The sequence below is a fragment of the Anticarsia gemmatalis genome, chromosome 13 (assembly GCF_050436995.1).
Source record: "Anticarsia gemmatalis isolate Benzon Research Colony breed Stoneville strain chromosome 13, ilAntGemm2 primary, whole genome shotgun sequence".
NCBI lineage: Eukaryota > Metazoa > Arthropoda > Insecta > Lepidoptera > Erebidae > Anticarsia > Anticarsia gemmatalis.
The window spans coordinates 3,582,583-3,600,950 of record NC_134757.1 but is presented as its reverse complement, the minus strand read 5'-3'; the positions used below and the strand labels follow the sequence as shown (position 1 = coordinate 3,600,950).

At 36.1% G+C, this 18,368-nt stretch overlaps 4 protein-coding genes across 4 annotated transcripts; 3 read left to right on the top strand and 1 right to left on the bottom strand.

Annotated features, from left to right (window-relative positions):
- The first annotated feature begins 534 nt into the window (after window positions 1-534).
- Window positions 535-2,082, top strand: LOC142977937 (uncharacterized). Its single transcript, XM_076122071.1, has one exon. The coding sequence runs from the start codon at window positions 684-686 to the stop codon at window positions 1,077-1,079; it is 396 nt and encodes a 131-aa protein (XP_075978186.1). The 5' UTR covers window positions 535-683; the 3' UTR covers window positions 1,080-2,082.
- A 122-nt stretch (window positions 2,083-2,204) lies between these two features.
- On the bottom strand, window positions 2,205-11,750 carry LOC142977728 (dynein regulatory complex subunit 2-like). The gene is made up of 9 exons (XM_076121805.1): window positions 11,616-11,750; window positions 11,257-11,370; window positions 10,830-10,968; window positions 10,162-10,385; window positions 5,243-5,440; window positions 3,687-3,881; window positions 3,290-3,439; window positions 2,716-2,942; window positions 2,205-2,364 (listed from the first exon to the last, which is right to left on the bottom strand). The coding sequence occupies exons 1-9, from the start codon at window positions 11,748-11,750 to the stop codon at window positions 2,223-2,225; spliced, it is 1,524 nt and encodes a 507-aa protein (XP_075977920.1). The 3' UTR covers window positions 2,205-2,222.
- Window positions 6,699-9,676, top strand: LOC142977786 (uncharacterized). Its single transcript, XM_076121875.1, has 5 exons — window positions 6,699-6,821; window positions 7,101-7,550; window positions 7,830-8,027; window positions 9,031-9,157; window positions 9,488-9,676. Exons 1-5 carry the CDS (start codon window positions 6,705-6,707, stop codon window positions 9,589-9,591), a joined length of 996 nt encoding a protein of 331 aa, XP_075977990.1. The 5' UTR covers window positions 6,699-6,704; the 3' UTR covers window positions 9,592-9,676.
- Window positions 11,751-12,285: 535 nt separating the features above from the next.
- Window positions 12,286-18,330, top strand: LOC142977785 (dynein regulatory complex protein 10-like). The gene is made up of 11 exons (XM_076121874.1): window positions 12,286-12,305; window positions 13,330-13,483; window positions 14,094-14,338; window positions 14,718-14,825; window positions 14,965-14,982; window positions 15,246-15,408; window positions 15,917-16,052; window positions 16,331-16,480; window positions 16,706-16,835; window positions 17,135-17,305; window positions 17,606-18,330. The coding sequence occupies exons 2-11, from the start codon at window positions 13,354-13,356 to the stop codon at window positions 17,729-17,731; spliced, it is 1,377 nt and encodes a 458-aa protein (XP_075977989.1). The 5' UTR covers window positions 12,286-12,305; window positions 13,330-13,353; the 3' UTR covers window positions 17,732-18,330.
- The last annotated feature ends 38 nt before the right edge of the window (window positions 18,331-18,368 follow it).

Sequence of the window (18,368 nt, the reverse complement as noted above, 5' to 3'; positions counted from 1 at the left end):
TTCGTGAAAAAAAGCATATTTTATATCATCACGACCAATAGGAGCAGAGTAACAGTATAAAGTGTTACAAAAACGTGGAAAGTTCTGACCCATTCTCTCTTATGTGACGCAAGCGAAGTTGCGCGGGTCAGCTAGTTACATATAAATACAAAACTAGGATGTGTATTAAGCATTACTGTTCTACTTGTTACTTTCTCGTTAAATCCGTTTCCTATGCGCTGTATGAAATAGGTAGCTATAGAAATACCATCCTTAGCATCCAAACCATAATAATATATCCATATCCTTACCATCCTTCTAGTAGGTCAGTAACTCCATGTTTTTTTTTTCGTAGAGCATTTTATGTATCTTAAGAATGAATTATTAAATAAATTGTGCCAAACAAGAATCAAATATTTAAAACGATATGTAACGAAAAATAATAATTATATATATAGATAATAAATAATATTATTTCTTAAACATTTCATCCTAGGTATGTTTAATTTCAGAACCGAACTTAAAAGCAATTAACTGCTACTGTCAAATCTGTCAAATAATGTCAGTCAGTGTCAGAATTACCGGCTCATTGAAAGTTTCTGATTTTGTATATTTCGAGCCAAAGCCGTTTAGTTTGTATCTTAACATATAACTGTTACGACGTGCTAAATATACTTATATTAATTAAATAACAATATACCAAAATGGGAGATCGCGACGATTTTGAAGACAGCCAGTTCCCAGACAACAACGAATATGTCCCGTACGTTACCGGTAGTAACCTGTCTCAAAAAAGTAATGGCGCGAAAGTGACATTATGGGGCAAAGTAACCAAAGAAGCCAATGAGGGATTTTACATTAAAACTCTTGACGGCAAGGAGGTACTTATAAAGTTAAAGAAACCTTTGAGCGAATCAACATTAGGAGGATGGTTTGAGATTCATGGTCAGTCGCAGGGTAACAGTGTATTATGCGAGGATTATGTTCCATTCAGTGAAGAAATGACGAAGAATATTGATACGGTAGGACATGAAACGCTAGCGAAGTTTCTTGTTGCCCTCGATGACCCATGGAACTTGGGAGATGCCATGGAGGACTAGTAAAGTGATATAGCTTGTATTAACGTATTAAATACACCCAAGTGCCAACATATTGTGAACAATAATTTAAGCATTCCACTATGTCCTAAATTTGGCCTATTTCTTTAAAAATGCTCTTGAAAGTTGTGAAATGTTTTTTGTTTTTTCTTGGTTAGCAAAGGCTGTCATTATAAGAAAATCTTACTAAATACCGTAAAACGGGGTGAATAGAATTCGCGGGGTGAATAGAAAAAAAATCAGGAAAGTTTTCAAGCCCAATGTTTGAGTACTCCTCGTTTAAGAATTTTGTTCAAATTTGAAATGATTACACGTCGATATTACTTCTCTGCGGTGTCATAATTGTTTAAATGTTTAAATTGATATTTATACCCAAAAAATTGCTTCAAAGTCAACCGTCCTTGAATGCCTTAATGGTCCATACATTTTTTTCAAAACTTTGGATTTAAAGTGGAATTTCTTTTCTAATGAGTTGTTTGGAGTGTTTATCTCTTTAGATGTATATTTATCTATAAAGATACAATATTGTTAACTGAAAAAACATTTTAAAACACAATTTTTCCATTCACCCCTTTGGTCGTTTCGATTCACCCCTATCGCTGGGTGAATAGAAATTGACCATTTTTTTAATGAAATATCGTAAAACTATGCATATTTTTGGACAAATATGGTTTTAACTCTTTCTTCATGGCGCCGGACATGATATAAAACAACCTGACAATAAAAATAACAAGCTATTCGCTACTTTTAGGACAAAGTTGAAAATTGTTTCTATTCACCCCGTTTTACGGTAGTCCAATGTATCAGCATAATTATTTTCATACTACAATCTGTAGGGAAACCTCGCTATGTAACTTTGGTAACCTTGTATAAGTTTCCTTTATTCCTTAATTTAGCCATGCTAATTGCAACCAAATATGTTTACTATTAAAACATACATTACTGTTGTAAGTTAATCCAGTCCGAGCAGGGTATGATGATAAGAATAATAAAATGTTTACAGTTATTATTTTGTTTTATTTCATTTTCCTAAACATGACACATTAAAGTTGCCTTAAATATAGTACATTTTTAATACATACATATTAATACCCATAAATGCTGTTAAAAAGTATTGGGTGCCTTCAAATTAACATTTCATGCTGTTTATGCTGATTGCATCCAACACTGCATGCGAGGGTAGGCCTTAATTTCCAGGCTCTTTTGGCGTTGCTCGAAACCTTTGATGCGTTTCTCATGCTGTACAGCATTGGAAAGTGCTCCTTCTATGCACGTCACTGGACGGTTCCTGGATACAAACAAGATATGTAATTTGTCGTATTGACGTTGGTGCAGTGGTTCAGTGTATGTGCCGCAGCTGATAACAATTATTATAATTAGTGTTGTCCATAAATATATTGTGTCCAGTCTGGTTAATGCCTAAATATTATGATAAGTCTGTTGTTGCAATATCCTAAGCAATAGAGGGTTTATATACATAAAAAAACAGTTAGTATGGATAATGTTGCAGTTCATATATTTTTTCTTTTTTTAAATCCACGATTGTTCCACTGCTAGGCAGGACTCTTTCCGAACCAGGAAGGGGTAAAGTTTTAGTTAATAGTAAAATAATAAATAAGGTAACAAATACGCTACATACAGAATCTTAGAGTCAATCTTCTGCACTTCAGAGCGTATTCTCATGCTTAGAGGGCGGTCCTTCCCTCGCAGCGCCAGGTCGGTCAAATACCGCTTGATGTAATGTTTCAGTTGCACGTTCTCTCTCACCAACTTTGCCTTCTCGGTCTTTAGGCACATCGTCTGAACCTTAGCTCTGTTCACTTTTAGGAGAAATTTGTCCATCTTGCTATACTCTTTGCATTCGTTCTAGAAGGTAACAGAGTGCGTTAATGTTTTTTTTAATTAGAAAGTAAAAAACGGACCCAGAGCATGCAATAGAGTTTAAATTAAAGCTAGGATATTCTATTTACTTTCTGTGGTCTAAACAAGTAATACCTAACACCTCAAGATTCGAATCCTGGGTCGGATAAAGCGCTTAGTGTTTGTTAATTTCTGGAAGACATATGGCGTAGGTATATAAACTAACGGTGCAGCAGGGTAACGAGGGTCTCTTTATATGTCTACTCACCTAGATGATGATGTTATAAAATATAGGTAGGGACCTACTTGGTGCTTATGTACCTACGTGTCAATTTTAAAATAAGTATACTTACGATCATATCTTTATCCAGGTTATCAAAATCTAAAGGATCCATTTCAATACTGATATTTTTGAGTAGCTGGTCACCTTCATGTTCGTACTTGCTGCATATTTCCGCCATTTGCAAAACTTTATTTAATTTGTCTTTTACTGCTTGAAGACGCTGAAAAAGTATTTGTTACTGTAAGTTAACACGACAGTTGCCGCCGTGCTTTACCTACCTACTTCAGATTTTTACTGCGTTAAGTGGTTTGATATCTTCAGACTTCAGACTTGGATGGTTGCGGATGCCGACTTTTAGAAATCCACGGATGCTGATGCGGAATTTTGATTCCAAACATCTGCGATGTGGCTATGAATGTCTGAATAACTTAATTAAAAACTAAAACCTACAAAAGTTATTTTGGTACCTGTATAGCATCTTGGCTAGCATTAACCATGACGGCAAGTTGTTGGCTGCTCTTTATTCGCTCAGCTTTGGCGTCTTTCTTCAACTGAAGGTATTTTCTAGACAGTTCCTCCTTCCGCTGCGCCATTCGTTTCAACTTGTCTGCAGTGATACTGGTCGTTTTCTGCCATTCATGTTGCAAGTTTTGAAGGTTTTCCTATCGGCATAAACGATTGAAATACACACCTAGAAATTACTTTTCTCTGTAAGAAATAACTCATACATCGTACCTACTATTTTTTATTTTAAAGGGACACCTCCCGCACTAAGAATATCTCTTGTGTCGCAGGGACTTTAACAAACCTACAAACAATGGACACAACGTACAACCAAACCCAGTGTGGGAATCGAACTCACGACCACCCGATACATTGGTAGTGGTTAACTACTGTGCCACAGAGGCCGTCCATATTGTAAGTGGGCAACATACTGTTACTTAATTATACGTTGTGGTAGGTAAATTATCATATTTTTTTTGTTTTAAGCAACATTTTTCTAAGTTATCAGTAGGTACCTACTAGAGTTAAAACAAGCAAATGGCACATAAAACGAATTTGGATGATCGGTAAACAAAATAGGTCGGTACCTACTTAGGTATAGCACAATGGTCACCACCCATACCATGTGAATTTTGTTTCGCCACGGTTAATACATAATTAGATCACAATGCATTGAATTTACTTCCTTATTTGTGTTGGAATCAATTAACAGGACCTTCAAACTTTAGTTTCCTTTAGGAAGGTCAAATATATACTTAATTATATAAATAATTGTGTATAATAATATATAGATATTATTACCTAAATATAATCTTCGTCTTCGTGTCGTATGGTTAGTGGTCAACCTAGTGTCAAAGTTGTTCTAGCCGCCCGAAGGCCTTTGACGTGGCTTAACGACTGTTATCTTAATTGACATCAACCGGGACCGACTTTTTACGTGCCCTCCGAAGCACGGAGACGCCCTGTTCAAATATCACTATGCGGTCACCCATCTATGGAATGACCGCGCCAAGGTTTGCTTAACCCACAGATCGTTTACCGACCGGTGAGCGTAACTGGCTACGGGCGCCTCTAAATATAATTAATCTACCCCAATATCCTGTCTCGAGATATTTTGACCGAAATGATTGAATAGTTCAGTCGACGCGCAAAACTTACATAATACTTAGTCGTACTTGCACTTAAAATATATGTTCAAGTAATATTAGTAGGTAGTTAAAATCCCTCAAATTATTTATCGACAATTTATAATATATTCCAATTACATATTGTTTGATTACGTGTAGCTTTTTCCAATATATTTTAAGAGTTTTAATGCCAAGATTGTTTATCCCCCGGATATAAACTCACATAAAAAAACGCTATTGGTTAGATAAACTACCGCGAAATGTAGGTACCTCAGAAACCGGGCATATGTCAGTCACATAATTATATAAATATAATATTATGACGATGTAAAAATCCTAGAACTTTTAATAAATTATGTAGATATATTTAAGGGTAGGTTATCATGTATTACCGTAGCTATTTGAATCTGCAGGTCGTTCCTTGCTATTTCTTTCTGGTAGAAGTTGTCTTTCTCTCGTAAGCTTTGATAGTGGTTCATGATAGGGTTGTGCTCCTCCAAGTATGTGTTGTAAACCTCACGTAACTTGCTCCAGTACATTTCCACCTCCAGCTGCTTCGGGCGACAGAAACTGCGCATTTCTTCTTCGTGCTATGATCATATTAAAGAGTATTTGGATAATGTTGAAAAATGAATTAGTTTGTTTTAAGTCTATTTAAGAATATTTTAAGTTTATTGAAAATTATACTTAGGGCTTAAAATTTTTAGACGACTATAGGTACTGTACCTCCTACAATAGGTATAATCGGTACTTACCTACTTTATCTAGCTTACCAGTGATGATAGAATGAGTGGAAGGTAAGCACTTCAGATACCTACTTGAATACTACTTACCTGGTCTGAAAATTGTACACCCAGAGTCACCAAAATTAAGGGAATGGTACCTAAATAGATCTTAAACACATCATACAATTTTGAATTGATGCAAATTCTAATTATACCTACGCACCAGAAAGGAAGTTAGTTTAGCGTGCTTCTCTACAGTCAATACTAATGGGTAACGAAGTAGGCAACTAGTACTTTCAGCCCCTGCTAGGAGTCATAATTAGGTTTTCAAACGAAATTTCTCGACAGCTCGGTTGTCGATACGTCCCAGTGTACTTACGAAATACGCCTTTATCAAAAACGATAGATAATCTTAACGAGACAGTAAACATCCACGAATAATCGTTAAACACAACAAATTATTCTTCATAACGAGTATATCAGGTTGCAATTTACGATTGGCCACAGGTCTTCCTGTAATTATGTCCTTCACCACGCGCTTCCGACCGAGTGATGGATGGCTGTCGTGATGTGACAACTCTGAGTGCCGTGACAAATGGATGATGGCTATTATCTGGTATGATACTGAACTAAACAGGAATGGGGTTAGGTACTCGGTATATTTTTATGTGGTAGTTAGTAGATCTTGCTAAATGAGGACCAATGTTTTGTCAAGTTTCATGTATGGATGGATGGTTTCATGGATGGATGTTGTAATGTATTCGAGAGTTAGTTGTTGACAGTGAATCGAGATGCAGGTCTGCTTGAAATGAAAATAAATTTCTATGGGAAGTAAAAGAAGCTCAGATCAGATACCTCTTTCTCTTTCTACAATTGGTTAAGAATCTCGGTAAGGGTTTTAGGGCAAAGTACTTATAGTAAAACTCCCGCAGCTTTAACAGTTTCAGTAATAGAACACGTATGAATGGGAATACTACATTACCTAATATTTAACTGCCAAAAATATTACGACACTAATTGATAAATTTACTCTATATTTGTCACCTGTCCGTTGCGTATGTGACACAGTAATTAGGGATATTCGGTGACCCTTGCATTGTGCGCCGGGCATTGATGCGTGGAAGCCGTTATGATATATATGCGCAGTGACATGCTACCACGCGGTATTGTCGTTCCACCAGCGGTCACAATGAGCCTCACCACGTACTACATGTTCATGCTCTGCTTTTTTGTCTTGGAGTGCTATGTGAGTAGAAGTTTACCAGATTCCTGATCAAATTTTAGACGAGACGACGGTGAGCTACGCCGGCTTTCTTGAGCACTTCGGGCAGCGTACATTCTTCAAGATTCGGTATGGTTTAGCTTTAAAATCAATGCTGTTTACGTCCCGGAAGATTCTTTATTTTCACGCACTAATGTTTTATTTTGAGCATTTTATTTTGTGACATATTTTATACCGTCATACAGTTTTAATAATTTATATTTAAATCGCAGCTTTAACTGATTTAAACTTTGATAAACACAGGCATTGAACTGTAAATCAGATGGGGGCCCCAAAGAAGCAGAACTGAAGAATATTTACAAGAAATGTTTAAAAATGCAAGATGGCAAGAATTCTAGCAAGTCAAACTCGGAACAAGACTGGAAGGAGCCTCATGGACAAATTCTTAAAAGCAACTGGGACCGAGGTCGGATGGGGAATAAAGAAAATAGGAATACCCGCAGAGATGATAGAATGAGTGAAAGAAGCAAAAGTGATAGAGACGACATGATGGGGAGGGCTGATGATCGCATGGGTAATAGTGATCGTATGGGTAATGATAGAATGGGTAGCAGTAGTGACAGGATGGGTAACAGGAACAGAATGGGGGGTGGAAATGATAGGAACATGGGAGGTGAAAGAGACGATAGGTACGGAAGAGACGACTATTTTAATGGTCGAGAAGATTTTCCTCAAAGTGGCGAGTATGGAAACGTGAGTATTATTTAAAAGTTTGTGTGTTTGTGTACAGAAACATTACCTAATTCGAAATTCAAATATTTCTGTAGCGGTAGTGTAAAAGGAAGTTGGTTAAGAATAAACTTTAAAATGATAACATAACACGAATTTAAATCTTATTTAAAGGCTATAACTAAAATTGAGAGACATTTAAATTTTTTGCTGTCCATCATAGAAAAGAATGAGTCTTATTTTTCAATATACATATATTAATAACAGGGTATGTCTCAGTATAACAACTATTACTCCCCGCAGTCACCCAGAAGGTACAAGCGGGAGCGACGTCCAGAGAACTCAGGACAACGAAGTCAGTACAACCCGAACACTCACAAGATCACCGGCTACGAAGACAACTTCAAGAGTGATGAGAAGAACTCCAGTGAGAACAATTCTAGCAAAGAAACGGATAACAAAGCTTGTGCTTTACATTGTTTTATGGAAAACTTGGAGATGGTAAGTAGGGTTAGTTTATGTCAGAAATAACGGCCAAAAAATATAAATCATTTATTCATTTAGGTCAAATATTGACACTTATGATAGTCGTTACAATGACTGAATCTATCACTAGCTCGGAAAGGGGGTAGAGCCTTATGAGAAGAGCTAGCAAGAAACACACGGCCAATTTCTGCCGGGAATAGTAATCGATTCCTGTTCGAAATAACGGACGGTATACTAACACGACACTGGAATCGAACCTGCGCCCTCAAAAACAGCAACTGGATACATAACCGACCGCGTTAGGGAGGCAGTCTGTTATAACGGTCTGATCAAAAACTGTAGTACTCATTGTTCGATATTTTATGCATTGTGCCTTTTCTCTGGGTTAACACTTAACACGCAAATGTTTGTCTACGAAACTATCTCACGATATTTAAAACCAACATCCACTTAATTACTAGTTAAACAAACATTTTTAATTACACGAATTAAGTCCAATTGTAACGATGACGTTAATAATCTTATAAAACAAAACATTGGGATAGTTAGTTTCATTATGGGTATGTTCTATGAGACATAGAAAATGGTTCATGAATAAATCGTTGTCTTCTCTTTATCCTACGACTAGCTGATACGCGCAATTTCGCTTGCGTCACATCACATAAAAGAGAATAGGTCATAATTTTCGCGGTTTTTGTAACATTTTTCACTGGTACTCTGCTCCTAATGGTCATAGCGTGATGATATAATATACTGCCTATAGCCTTCTTCAATAAATAGGCTATGCAACAGTAAAATATTTTTTCAAATCGCACCAATAGTTCCTGAGATTAGCGCGTTCAAACAAACAAACTCTTCAGCTTTATAATATCAATATAGAATATAGATATGTGGAGAGTGCGTTTCTTTTTAAAAATGTGCTGCTAAATAATTTGGTCGTTTTTATTACCAGGCACCTGCCTGACGTCAGCCCTCCTTGGGACATTAATATAAAAAGTAAATAATAATGTTAAAACAGACTGGGGAAGATGGCATGCCGGACAGATATCTGGTGACTCATGCCATCACGAAGGACGTGAAGAACGAAGATCTGAGGGATTTCCTGCAGGAGTCTATCGAAGAATGCTTCCAGATTCTTGATAATGGTGAGTTTTATAATAGTATTTATAATTGTTACTGAGATTGTTAGAAATACTCTTGCTGCAAATGTAGACGAGTTAATGTGTGTTATTAGATTTGCATCAATAGTTCACATAAAATAATCTTCAAATAAGTTCCTTCATATATTAAAATGACCACAATGAAATTAATATTATCAAGCGCGTAAAGACGTAGGAGCAGCGTCAAATAAATTCTAGTGGTAGTGTTTAGAATTTCTTATCGTAAATAACCTGCATGAGATTTAAGAATAACCTTTAAGGAATTGGGAACTAATATTTATTGACTTCATAATTATTTGTAATATTGTTTTCCAGAAAACACAGAAGATAAATGTGAATTCTCTAAAAACTTGCTGATGTGCTTGTCTGAAAAGGGCAGAGCTAACTGCGACGACTGGAAAGACGACTTGAAGTTTTAATAATTAATCATTATTTTAATCTATTACCCGTTTACTCTAAGAAATATTTAATTTTACTATTAAATGAAAAATAAATTTTTTGGTATATCTTGTTTTCTTTTCCCTATAGAGTCAAGATAATAAGAAATACTTGGTTGAGCGACAATTTTTCGGAATACGGTTCCTAAACTACTTCATTCACCTTAATATATTTTCGACTAGATTTATGTGGTACTAGCTAACCCGCGCAATTTCGCTTGCGTCCAATAAGAGAGAATGGGTGAAATTTTTCCCCGTTTTTGTAACATTAATTACTGGTACCTACTCTGCTCCTTTTGGTCGTAGCGTGATATAGCCTATGTCCTTTCTCGGGTATCAAAATAGCTTCATACAACATTTCAGGCAAATTGGTTCAGTAGTTTAGGCGTGATTGAGTAGCAGACAGACAGACAGACTCTAAGACAGTAACTCTTACTTTCGCATTTATAATATTAATATGGATTAAAAGTAAAATAGCAAAGGTAAATGAAGAAGAGGAATAATGTATGACAGGAAGGCGTGATTTTATGTATGTATGTAACGTAAGATTACCTCAAGTCTAGCATCATTCATGGCCGTCGCTCTTGCAATTTCTTTTTCCTTCTTATCATTTTGAAAGTCTCTATCTTGGATGTAAGTGATGAGTTTCAGTTTAAACTCTGCTCGGTCCTGACCATCGACTAGTTCCATCTCTTCTTTGTCCCAATTTTCTAGAAGAGTGTTCTTCTGATGATCGTATTCTTCTTGTAGCTTGTCAAGACGTTGCGATCCTATATCTAAAAAAAGAGATCAAAAACTAGAATAAATATTAATTGCATTGGTAAATTAACAATCTGCGGTAATAGTGACTGGAAATTATTAACGCAGCTAAAGCTAAAGCTTGAATGTAAATAGCTTTTTTGTTTGCACGCAATGTAGTCGGCAATAAATAAGAGAACAACTTAATTCGCCAAATATGATGAAAAATACGTAATTGTGGTCTTTGAGCATTCTTACTCAGGTTCCTTTCTTAAGGACCGTGGGTTCAATTCCCAAGCGAAACAAAATTATGGTGTCATCCACAAAAAATATTTCTGATTCGGGTCTGATCGTAATTTTTAGTCCGTTGTCTGTATGTTTTTGAAAATGTCCGCGGCTATTATTTATTTGAACTATAGTTGCCTTTTAACAAACTAAAGTCTATAGTGTTAGTATCAGTCTAAAGTGTTAGTAGTACTTACTCAAGAAATAGCTGACATTCTCCGTATGAGCTTGGAAGGCTCGTCGATGCTGTTCATCGGAGTCTTCCGTGGACATCATCAGCGATGTAATGAGACGGTTCTTGCGCTCCACCAGGAAGTTGAAGCTTGTCAACATGTTCTATAACAATTACTATGCATGTATTATGAAATTGAGACTATCGACGACATTATAATTCTTTTTTTCGCTGAATTAATGATAAATGCTGCAGGTTTTTATTTTTAAAATATTTATTTGAACATTACTTCAATTATAAAGTAATCAATGAATTTATAAAAAAATCGAATTAGCAACTAGCATTGAATTTAAGACTGTAAAATTATAGGTATTTGATACATTCTGTAGTTTTACTTGAGACAAAAGAAATTTTGCGTTTCGATTAGAATTAAGTGGTTTATTGATGTGTACCTGAATGTCCACGGCCATTTGCTTGCATTTTATCTTGCGCAGTATAAACCTCCATTCTTGATTTATTTTAGCGGTATTCAAACGACTGTATGCCTCTTCCTTGTCGAGTTTGTTCTGAAATAAGATGTTAAATAATTACTGATCTGTTCTCAAAAATCCTTCTTATTTTCCTTCATTTGATATGAAAATAAAGACTTTTACAAACATAGACGTACCGTTAACGTAAAAGTTTCTAGATTAAAAGCAAATTGAGAAAGACTTTGTGCCTAGTGAACAATTTTAAAATTTTTAAATTTTTGCCAAATTTAAACGATCCTTAAGAGCGTATTGTAATTTTATTGACAATAACTTGGCTTTACCTTAATGAACCTGGCAATGAGTTCCTGCTTCCGTCTGCGAGCCTCCTCCTCGATGTCTGCGCGGTGTTGCAAGTACCTCGCGCGTTCTTCATCAGACATACGAGCTAGTTTGTTTACTTTACCTTTCTTCGTCATCTTAGTAAGTTATGTACCTAAGTTCTGAAAAGAAATTCAGGGTGAATGTCCACTGTAGAATACAGGAGTGGAGCCATTAGCCAGTATAGCTAATATAATACTATAAAAAATCCGTCCTCCGCTCTCTTTTTTTCAATTAGGTTAAGGAAGGAGGATTAAGATGAGGGACAATAAAGACCTACTTTGTATGCTTGAGAGTAAGCAGTTGTTGAAGTAAGGCAATGTCTTCAATTCGTTATTAGTTGACCGCTCTCCTTTGCCAGAGTGGTGTATGAAACTTAACTCTTTCCAGTTACAGGAGATGATACGTATAACACTCGGACATGCTTAAAACTTGATTATTTAGAGGTGAAAAAAGAAAGACTTACCGTTCAACAAGTTAACGCAAGCGCTTGTTATTCAGCTAGCGTTACGCCTACACTACAAGATAGTGATAATAGTATTGACAAAACTTGAAAACTAGTAGTTCCGCGGCAACAGGCGTGTATTGATAAATTAATGATGTTGTCGTGAAAACGAACGAGGCGCGACGGTGGCGCATTTGTTTATTACGAAGTAAGCTTAAGCTTTTATCATTTTTACTGATGTCAGACACGAAGACCCATCAGAATCGTGTAATGTTAAGCTGAACATCTTTTTTGCAGTCACGCTAATCTTTGTATAACTATATAGTAATCTTTAGGTACAGGCAGGAGTCACTATTCAAGTACCTTTAAATATCTTTTTTGCAGACGAAAGCTATTTTTTTTAATATTAAGTCGGGGACAAACTCTCTACACAGAAAAAACTCGATATTTGGGTATCTCAAGAGCTCACTAAAATAAACCTAATGAACCGTGTACTCATTTGTGATTCTTGAAGCCAAAGAGTAGGTACAAGTTCATACATACCTACTATAATGAACAAACGAAAAGACATTTCCCTGACCTAATATTATAGGAGTCTTTACTTATAACAAACGTTAGTAAAATAATTTGCCGTGTACCTACATTTTGTTTAATATTAAGGAAAACGGACGAAAATAGGTACTGCATAATATTATAATTGTTTGTCGAAACACGAGTTTATCTTTCTGCTGGTTTATATTTAGGTAGGTACCTAATGTATCTATTTCAAATTATTCGAGAATTATTGGGTTTGAATCCTGAATTAAAGACGAAAACGTGCAAGGGTTACAGATTTTGTCCATAAATGATTTCAAAAATTGGTATAGGTACTAGTGGTTCAAGATTGCTTGTTATATTTTGGTGGTACTTATACATAATGGTCATTCAATCTCATAGTCTAGTAGGTACCGGCAGTACTAGTTAGTTAGTAGTACAAGAAGTACTGTCGAACGATATAAATTCGAGAATGCATTAAGAAGTACTGTCGAACATGGCTCGTACCTTCTTGCGTCGCGTACAATTTCTGTCAGTGCTATGGCAACCGTTGTCATGGTAACGGAAACCCGCGAATTATTTACATTGTTATTGATATTTTATCCACTACGTTCGTGGATGGCATTGGAAATTGTTCGAGCACAAGAGCTATTTCTACACAAAAGATTTCGACAAGTACCTATACTTTCGTGTTAAAGTGCTGAACATAAAAGTTGGTGAAGATGGATGCTCCATCGTCCGGGACTCTACAGTCCCCTTCCACATACTCCTCGTCTTCCACGAAGACCGGCAGCAGCAAGTCTGCCATCAGCATGGACAAGGAGAAAGAGATGGACCTTACAAAAGACAATGGTGAGTGGAAAAGGTACCTTCATCAAAAGTTTTATAATAGATCGAAAATCTATCCCTGAGGGTCAACATCTACCAATTATTGTAGTGGAAATAGTTAGTAGCAGTAGACAAATGTCTTAAAAAAGTTCCCAACCTGCACTTGGCCAGCGTGATTAACTAAAGGCTTAACCCTTCCCTCATTCCGGGAGGAGACCTTTGCCCAGCAGTGCAACATGGATGGGTTAAATTTATACAATTATTTGATTTACATAAACGACTGTGTGATACTATTAAACATATCCTTAAATATTAACTAATTTGTCAGTATCATCCCTTGTTTTCATCGCCTTTTGTTTCGAAAAGCATATGGGTCGCACTAGATGATTGCCTTGATAGTATTGTTACTCACGATAGATTGAGAAAGATGTTCCAACGAAGCAAACATTTTTGTCATCTGCAACTAGTTACTTCTGATTAAGTTGTTCTATGCGTATTCTACACAATACCTGAATTTTCAATAATTTTAAAGAAAATTACACTGTTGTGTTGTGTGTGTGATACCAATGTGTAATTTACCAATATCGTAAGTCATAAACAGGAAGTAATCTTTAAAAACCTATGTTATTTTCAGCGGCGTCTCCAATCGACCTAGAATGTCACATTCAATGCGAGCGCATCACGAAAATCTTAGACGAAGCCATCTACAAATGCAAGCTGTCCATCTGTCTCCCTGACCTGGTGCAGGAGTTCAAGACATTGAGCAGCGTGTTGTCTTCCATGCATATGGACGATCTCATCTTTATCTTCGATCAGTACGACAATCCACTGTTCTCTGCGAGTGTATTAAATATGGCTACTATGGAGGATTTGAAGGCTGTAAGTTATTAAAATAAATATTATTGGTCACACGTGGTCATCTGTTTTCTAACTAACAGCTTGTATTATGGTAACCAGATAATTTATAAACATAATTATGTGCTTCTAAATACATACGCGATACTATACGAGAGAGATTTACGATACTCGTGGTTATCATATAAATATTTGCTCCGGTCAGAATCTCAGCGTACAAACGCATAGTATGTATCTACTTTCTAAACGGCTTTATAACTAACTAATTCCCTAATAGCAGGCGTGTAAAAAATCTCCGTTTGTCAATATATCAACTGATTAGGTCTCTTGGTGACTTTTGTAGGTCAGAAGTATCATGTACCCGATTGTACCCTTTATAGGTCTTTATTTTATTGATTTACAGGGAGATTTGTCACTGAAAAACCGCTTGAACCCTGAGCTGGGACATCTGCTGTACATCATGAATCATTATCCTGAACTCAAACCAACTGTGGAAAATATGATTACACAGGTAACTAGCCTAAACTAGCGGTTCCGATTGCGTAATATTTTGCTGTTGTGAATACTGTTGGGAATAAAAAACTAATAAAAACGTATTATTAATATTAGTTGTGTTTAAACAACTAATTGTGATTTCTTGTTATTTTCAGATGAAGCAGTCACAAGATGTAAGTAGAAAGAAAATAGTTTTTTTTTACAATACGATACTTGAGTTTGTCATTTTACAACCTACTGCCTATGTGGTGATGTCAGTGATCATGAGGGCTTGGGTTTGATATCCAGGTCGGATGAGGTGCTATTTGTTCTCTAATTTAATTTAGACTATTTTTATTGTAGCTAATGGTGAGACGTGGGTGAATTTTCATATACCTACCTCTGCCTACACCTTCGGGTAGAACAGGCGTAATATTATGTATGTTTTTATTTCAAGTCAAAAAATCCGTCGCCCGGCATGGACTTTCTACTGGAGTTGGAACAGTTTCGTGACCTGATGGTCAGGCAGATGGAGACCACGGCTGCAGAAGAATTGCTGGTTAAGATCAACACGAGGAAACTGGAAGCTTCTAATAACAGTCTTATTAGTCTCATTAACGGTATGTTTGGTGTATTGTCATATTGGGTTAGTGTCTACAAATCCAAGTCTAAATCATCGTCAAGGATATCCAACTAATATTATTACTGCGAAAGTTTGTGAGTATGTATGCATGTATGGATGTTTGTTACTCTTTCTCGCATATACTACTGAACCGATTTCGATGAAATTTGGTATATAGGTAGCTGAAGACCCAGAATAACACATAGGCTACTTTTTTATCCTGGAGTGTCCGAGGGATCGGGATTTATACGGGAAGGGTTTCCACGCGGACGAAGTTGCGGGCGGCCTCTAGTATAAAATATTTGTAATTTAAAAATTCTAGCCAATAAAAAAATGTCACAACGATCGCCAAAGATAAGGAAAAATATTTATTTGTATCTTCAATTGCAATTAACTTAGGTATTCCTAACAATCCATGGTTAACCACTTAGACCTTCCAATCGTATACTTATTCTTAAGTTGTTTAATTTATATGTTCTCATTAAATGTCAATTTAACGTTACTAGAATACACATCAACACTGAAAGAAGAGAGCGAGCGGTTTGAGCACACGATGGCACTGAAGGCTGAAATTATAACCAAGCTGGAACACGAACTATCTCTACTGAACTATGAGGCCACGATCAAGCTGAAAAAGAAAATGTAAGGCCATTGTTTTTTATGTACTTATATTCAAGAATATTTTTCATTAAACTTCAGATTGTGATAATTTATTTTTGTAATTATATAATATTCTTTATTTTATAGTTTTCTTTCGTAGCCTTTCAATATTATACAATATACTATTTAATTTAACCTGTTTCTTTCCTGAGATATAGGCTGTCACATCATAAACACTAGAACATAATTCAGCTGTAGAAGCGCGAGAGATATCAAAATGTAATTGTAAAGTAAATTGAAAGTATTAATTTACATTTTAGTCTGGACTCAGAGCGTCAAATGGTGCTGGCTACTAGAGCTCACCTAGTAAAGCACGAGATGTTGAAAGAAGAAGAGGTGGAATGCAAGGAAAGTTATGAAACTCTGTTGAGAATGCACATGATAGAGGAGAAAAATCAAAGAGCTCGCAGGTAACTTGAAGAAACTATACTGTTACTGACTTCCATACGTTTTGACGTAGAAAGGCTTACTATACGAATACAAAAAACTTTGTTCCTATAGAAGTAGGCAAAAAACCGAAAGCTTGATATAAATTCTCAAGCATTCAATTTTATAGATGAAAAATAAGTTCTATCGTTACTAATTTTCTGTTCAAAATAGCCGAAATGATCTAGGAATGTTGTTCTTGCTTACAGGTTCAAAGTCGAAACTCAATTGTTATCGTGGCTACAGAAATATGACGCAGAAATGGCTGACAAGCAGGTCGAACTGGATGAGTTCACGCAGAAGTATGAAGACGAGGTCCAAAAGTGTGAAGAGTTGCAGGCAAATATTATAATGTTTTATAACCTATTGTTATTATGGGTATTCCTCTAAGCGACGTTAAATCTTTTGTTAGCCGATAGACGTTATAACAACAGCTAGAGGTTAATTTATTTAGATTTGGGTTCACGATAGCACTAAAGATACTGCAATATCAATTTATCAATCTCCCAGCATGCTCTTCGGTTGTGCTATAGGTATAACAATTTAGCTGCCAACTACCACTTTTTAAGTTTTTGTCAGTTTCCATTAAAGGGAAATTACTGTTCCGTACTTAGTGCCATTGTATTATATGCTAACAGATTAAACTGGATGAACAAAACATTGAATACGAGCCACTGATGGCTGAACGCGAAGAGGAATACCACCAAGAGATGACGGAGAAGATGCAGAAGTTCCTGATCGAGCACTCGGCGAGAGTCATACAACATGCGTGGAGAACTGTGCTTGCCAACAGAGCGGAAAAGAAAAAGGTAATTTATAAAATTTGTTCGGAATAGCTAAGAGTATACTTACTTGTGTGTGGTCCTAGATGTAGTAAAATATAATGTACTAATGATGATGTTATCTTTATAATCTTCTTTTGCAAGCATCAGAAAGGAAAGGCGAAAAAGGGCAAGAAGAAGGGGTAAAGAATTTATCCAACAACAATCCTATTTTTCCTTTACCATATCCAATTATCCACTCCATTATACCCAAGCAATTCTCCAAGACGTAGCTGATATCCTTTTCCTTTAAACTGTGTCCTATCCCGATCCTTTATCCAATTACAGCTAAAGAAACAGTTGAAGAAAATACAAGCAGAACAAGCAGCGGCAGAAGCAAGGCAAGCTGCCCTCGACAGGGCGGCAGAGAAAGCGGCTAAGGCAGCAGAAAAAGCCGCCAAGAAGAAGAAATAAATTGATTTTGAAATTTATATTTGTAACGGGAAGGCAAGAGTCTTTTTTAGTGCCTGAATTACTACTTTATAGTTTGCTTTAAAACTTATTTTGTGGTAAATATTTTATTGGACAGTGTATTTGTACGAGGATGCAGATTGCGACTAAGCAAACATAATTTAGATAGCATCTAGTCACTACAAAGCTGGATTTGGGAAAAGGGCTGGCTCTGAACTCGAACCAACTGAATTCCCATTGCATGACAATCAACCTACGTAGTTTTAAGACCCAGTAACTTAATTTCTGGATCTTAGGCTTAGCGTTTTTTTGCTTTAGTGCTCAGACTGCAAACTTTTTGAGCAGAGTTATGACTAACTTAATTCTGCTCTTATTTATTATATAATTATATAATTATTCTCTCTCTGCTCTTCCTCTCTTGCATCCCGATCTGGTAATCGGTAATACGAATAGCCTTGCTAAAGTGCAAACAGTGCACTAACCCCCGGTTTCAATAGCGTTTTTTTGTATGAGTTTTGACGCTATTGAATAGATAAACTACGGCTAAATTTACTCAGAAACCGGGGGTAAGCGAAATGGGAATCTTTTTATTAACTTTTAGGCTTCTGTGCAGTCCTTTCAATGAGATGAAAATCAATAA